This window comes from Nylanderia fulva, unplaced genomic scaffold, assembly GCF_048542155.1.
Source record: "Nylanderia fulva isolate GAGA-0341 unplaced genomic scaffold, ASM4854215v1 Scaffold37, whole genome shotgun sequence".
Taxonomy (NCBI): Eukaryota; Metazoa; Arthropoda; class Insecta; order Hymenoptera; family Formicidae; genus Nylanderia; species Nylanderia fulva.
Window position 1 is genome coordinate 1188822 of NW_028190444.1, and position 6000 is coordinate 1194821.

At 39.4% G+C, this 6000-nt stretch overlaps 1 protein-coding gene across 1 annotated transcript in view; it reads right to left on the minus strand.

Moving 5' to 3' along the window:
- Tet (tet methylcytosine dioxygenase-like) overlaps positions 1-3616 on the minus strand; it is a 60849-nt gene extending 57233 nt beyond the window's left edge. Inside the window, exon 1 of the mRNA XM_029318969.2 lies at positions 2369-3616. Within this exon, the coding sequence (XP_029174802.1) occupies positions 2369-3499 (1131 nt within the window). The 5' untranslated portion in view covers positions 3500-3616. The remainder of the gene's footprint in view (positions 1-2368) is intronic.
- Positions 3617-6000: the final 2384 nt, after the last annotated feature.

Here is a 6000-nt window from a genome sequence, read left to right on the forward strand (position 1 = left end):
TGGGGGATGAAACAAATTCGCGCACCACCTCGCAAAAATTCCTTCAAGTTGAAACAAATTTTAAGACTTCCATTATTTTTTATTTTATTTATCTTTATATATTATAATATTTTATAAATATAGTATTATATAAAAAAATTAATACATTTAATTAATTTTTTTTATATACAAAGTATTATATAAATGAATTGTAAAATTACAGTGTAAAAAAATATGTAATATATATTACACAATATGTAAAATTACACGATAAATAATAGAAATGTTTACCTTTTCATTATTTATCATGTAATTTTACATTTATTATTTATGTCATTTTACATATTTTATATATATATATATATAATAACAATTACTTCATTTAATACTCTTACTATATAATATACAAAAAAAGTTCAAGTGCATAATGTAAACTTGCAATAAGTGTCAAAATCGAATCGATGAGGAAGTGAGAAATTCGTGGGGCGATGAATAAAATTCCGATCCTCTTTAAATAGGAGCGATTAATGATTTATATATATTAGCGCGCGTTATCGGAAAGCTACAAAAATGTGCACCGATCAGCGAAATATGCTAATTGATAAATGGCGGAATGTTATCGGGGGATTATGTGGACGGCAACGTCGGGAGCGCGTGTCCCCGGCAAACAACACGTCTGTTTCTGAACGAGACGAAGTTCGATACGCGATTATTATGACCCGCGGTGAGCCTTGAACTTGCCCTACGATAAGCCAAGTCGTTTTACGAGCCGTTGTTGCGAGCTGCGTCTCGAAAGGCGTTCGCCAATAATCATCAAGCCTATATAGTATATATATAGAACATGTACATTTGCGGATCGCTGACCAGACCAAAATAATCGCGCTATTTCTTTCCTTAAATTGCAGCTTCACATTATGCACTTGAACTTTTTTATATATACATATTATACATAGAATTATCATATATATGTATTTCATATATTAAGATTATTAAATGAAGTAATTGTTATTATATATAATTTTACAATTAATTTATATAGTACCTTGTATATAAAAAATTAATTAAATGTATTAATTTTTTTGTATAATACTATATTTATAAAATATTATAACGTATAAAGATAAATAATTATGCTCTTAAATTTCTTTTTATATTAGATTATATATTATAGATACAATTATCATATATTATATATAATATTTTATATATTTAGAGTATTGAATAAAAGTAATTGTTATTATATATATATATATATATATATATATATATATATAAAATTTCACAATAAATTTATATAATACTTTGTATATAAAAAAATTAATTAAATGTATTCATTTCTTTATATAATATTATATATATAAAATATTATGATATAGATAAATGAATTTCCTTATAAAAATAAATAAAATAAGAAAGAATATATAATATATACACACATAATGTATAAGAGGTTTAGAGACTTAGATGTTTGGAACTGAGAAGGACAAGACGAGAGATAAGATAAATGCGCTTCCTGTTCGGCATCGATATACATATTAGATTCGAATTAATTTGTAGTTGATCAAACACGAGATTGCAGGTAGTTCGACGCCATCTCTAGCTGCGGTAGCAGCTGAACAGTTAACCCACCAACCCCCTATTCAATGTCGCTACAATAATAAACCACCTCGGTTATCTGTATTTCTGTATTTCCCTCAGGGATTCTCGGCACATTCAGGCATCGAGGCCAAGTTCAGGCTATATATATCGTTCTATAACGGCGTTTTGTCTGTCGCGTTTATACTATTCTGTACTATCGTGTCGCACGAGTGTTTTTATCGCGATTTTAAAACACCCTCTCTTCCAAGAAAGGAAGAAAAAACATTTTAATTATATTTTATTTTATTTTTGATTAATTCTATCGCCTTTCTCATTCATGTGTAAAGTGAACTTCATGAAGAGTCAGATGAAATGTTTTAAGAAGCGATTTTAAAACACCCTTTCTTTAAAAAAGTTACCTTTGATTTTTTTAAATATTTTATTTTACTTTTTATTAATTTTCTCATTTTATTTATTGACGTATAAAATGAGTCGGATAAAACATATTTGAAGACGTGATAAGACACAGGGACTTATGTAAACATATGTACTTTTATATCCCTTCTTGAAGGAAAAGGTAAAAACACAATTTTTATTTGTCTTCTCAAATTTTAGATTAATTTAAAAAACGAACCTCGGTGGATATTTTTTAATTAATCTGAAAATTGAAGAAAAAAATAAAAACTCAAGTTATATAAGGAAACCCCTTAATTTTCGACACACCCTGTGTAACAACAAATGCGATAGGATTAACAAACAAAGAGAAAATAAAATATAAATCGAGCATGCGTTGATAAATTGGTCGACTCACCTTCTTCTCCGTGAGCTTCTCGCATCTCCTCATCTTGCAGATCTGGTGGCTCTTGTCGTTCCTGCAGGGCGCGCAGTCACCGCAGTTGTCCTTGCGCTGGCAGCCTATGCACTCGCCGCAGCGTTTCCGCTTCTTCTTCGCCGGCTTGTCGCCGAGGCCGCCGTCGCCGTCGCCGTCGGTCAAGCCGCCGCCGAGGTGGTGAACGCCGCGATTCGCGGTGGAGGACACAGCGGCGACCTGGCCGGAACTCTCCACGTTGCCGGTACCAGCGCCGCCGCCGCCTCCACCTCCACCGCCGCCATCTTCCGATTCCATGGAGCCAGCCCGGATTTTTCTACGTTCCTTCTTGCGGCCGTCGATGCCGATCGGTCGCGAGGTCGGCGAGGAGTCCAGCACGGTCGACATCGGGTTTTGAAAATTCGCGTGGTGCAGCTGGGGATAAGGGTCGGGCTTCACCACCGTCAGGACCGTGTGATGCGGGTGACCCGGTGGCGGGAACGCTTGGACCTGACTGGAGCCCAACAGTTGTATGTGACGCTCGTCGAGGAGCTGCTGCTGAAGCGCCGGGACTTCCCGAGCCTGCACCGGCGCCGGGACCAGGGGATAACCGACCGATCCGCGATGAGGGTGCGGCGCCGGAAGTGGCGTCCCGAGCGTGTGGAAGCTCGGCAGGCCCACGGCCGACGTGACCGGCGGCGAGTGCGAGATGGACGCCGGCGATAGTGGCGTGAGCGCCGTCAACTGCGGCTCGGCCTCGCTCGGGGCGGTGAATTGACTGGCGAAGCTGGGTAGACCCTCTACGCCGCCGCCTTTAGACTCCCACGGTCGGTACTGACCGCCAATAGTGTTCGCCATGATCACCTCGCCGCGGGAATCGATCAGCCGACCGGTCAGGCCCTCGTAGTAATCCCAGGACGACATCAGACCCGACCCGATGTCCTGGGCGTGGAGGGTCGTCAGCGTCGTCGAGGTGTCCATCGTGTTGTCGCCGGCGAAGCTGCTGAAGGGCGGCAGATGCCGCGCGGACAGGTCGCCGGCGCCGACCGTGCCCGGTGAGGTCGCGACCGCCGCCGGAGGGCTCGTCGGGACCCTCTCGGTGGCGACGACCTCCTTCGTCACCTCCGCGCTCATCTTCTTCCCCGCCACGTCATCGCGACGTTAACGTCCGTCCCCGCGTCTAGTGTCTGGCCACTTGACAGTGGTGATCCTTTTGTCTCTTCTTTTTCTTTTTTTTTCTTCCTCCTCTTCTTCCTCCTCCTCCTCCTCCTCCTCCTCCTCCTCTTCTTCTTCTTCTTCTTCTTTTTCTTTTTCTTTTCTTCTTCTTCTTCCTCTTCCTCTTATCGAGGGATCCTCCTGAGATCGCGCGTATATCCTCTCGCGTTTTCGCGGTCACCGGACTTCCTCTACTTGGGCCGGGGATTATCTGGGGATTGTCTTCTTCGAGCGGATGACGAACGAAACTCTCGCACGCGACATTGGACGCAAGCTGGATCCTACAGATCCGACTTGGAGACGACGTGGATTGACATTCGCCGTGTATCCTCTCGTCCTGAAGTACAAGTTTCTTCGATGTCGCGCGATTTCGGCTAACCTCGCACGTAGTCTTTTACGCTCTCGTTTTCTTTCACACCTTTGTTTTTCGCGCACTCAGCTTCTCACTCTCTTCCTCCTTTATCTTCCTGTCTCTCTATCTATATCTCTAGCTCTGTGTCTTTTTGTACTCAACAGGTTTAGGCTACGAACTGAAGTAGATCGGTTGCTCTGGGAGTGTTCAAGCGCATCTGGTTGATTCCTCCCTTTGTCTGCTTCTTCTTCCTTTCGCTTGGCGAAAATCTGTCACGTGACGCGTCCAGTTTTTTTAAAAAATGCACTTATTTTATGGTTATATTTCTATAAACCTCTAAAAAATTGCGCCGGCTCGCTTAATCGGCTCTGACGAAGGAATCGGTGTGTGTCTCACTATTATTTCACCTGACGAGAGATTATGTTATGTTATTCAATGAATAGAAAAAAATGGTAGATTCTTTGGTTTACGGTCCTGCTCTCGCACTGGATTACTTTGTCTGTTGCTCTTTCTCTTTCCTTCCTTCTATTCTTTTTAGTACGTTTGCACTTGTTCGTTTGTTTCTGAAGCAAATTTGTAGATAACACTGCGTATCTCTAAAGAGTTATTTTCCTTTTATTCCGAGATAAAATAAATCTTGCTCTAACTCTATGCTACTCTTTTTCGCTTTTTCTCTCTGTTACATCGATCACTTTCACCTTGCTTTCTTCCTCGATTTGGCACTGGCGGAGTTGTTTTTATTTTTATCTGTTCTTTTTCTTATTTCTTCTCTTTCCTCTTTCTTCGTTAGATATACTTTGTACACTTATTAGATAATATAGCTCTTAATCTTTTGTCTTCTTCTGAACCTAAGCTCTTGGAATATTTTCTTTTCTTCTTTTATTTTTTTAATCGTCTTCCTTTACGTCAATATAAACATACTAATTACATATTTCTTTCGCGCTTCGTAAGAAAATAGAAATCACTTGAGGTTATGTGGCTTGTTTGAAGGCGGTTGATTTGTACGATCTGAAACAGAGAGAGAGAATTGTTTGTCAGAAATTAGTAACATGTGGAGAAAATAAAAATGATTAAAAAAATTTATTACGAAAATTATATCCGTCAGCGTCATATCAAAAAGTAAAAGGCGAGAAATCAACAAGAACGGGGGTGCGCGCGAAATATTACTAACGTATGTCACGTGACCGTGAGCGCGAGCACGTGACGCGAAACTATGCGAGAATGTGTCACAGACGCTTGCTTATAACGTGACCATCGCTAAGCCAAGGCTACTATTACGTTCGCTTTGATATTCGCGCATGTTGCGCCTAGCCTGTTTCATTCACGCTGTTTAGAAGTCTGACGATGGCTTCGAACTCGTCGCGTTGTTCCAACTAAACTAAATCGATCGGAGTTATTACAAGTATCGCCCCCTATCGGCGAAATTATTTAAAAATTTCGAAATTCAAAATATAGATTTTTTAAATTACAGACAGAATTTGATAAAAGTTTCTCTGATTAATATGTTTACCACAATAAAAAATATTAATATTTGCCACAATAAGATATAAAATATGTTTGATTAATTTTACTATGTATGTATATATTAATATTTTCTAGTGTGGTAAATAATAATCAGAGAAATTTTTATAAAATATTCTTCCAATACCATATTGTCTCCGTGTATATACACAGTAAAAATTAAAATTAAAAAAAATTAATCAACGAAATGAGCGCCCAAAATATTTAAATGCATACATTATTTCATCAGTTAATTGTTTTACAAGATATATTTGTTCGCGCTCGTGTGAGCTTTGTTGCCATCGCCAAAAATCCGACTCTAGTCCTCTGTAAAATAGCGATCGATGTTTACTCTCTCGTTCTCTCACTGATTCTCTTCTTCCTATCTCCTCTTCCCGCCTTTCTCTTTTTCTCTCCCTGCACAGCCAATACATACAGAATAAACTCTTTTATACAGGGTGGCGAAAACAGCCCGCAATCGTTATTTAACGAAATCATTAATGCGGAAATAAAATAAAAATATAGAATAAAATAGTAGAATAAAAATATGACATTTGTGAAAGAGACA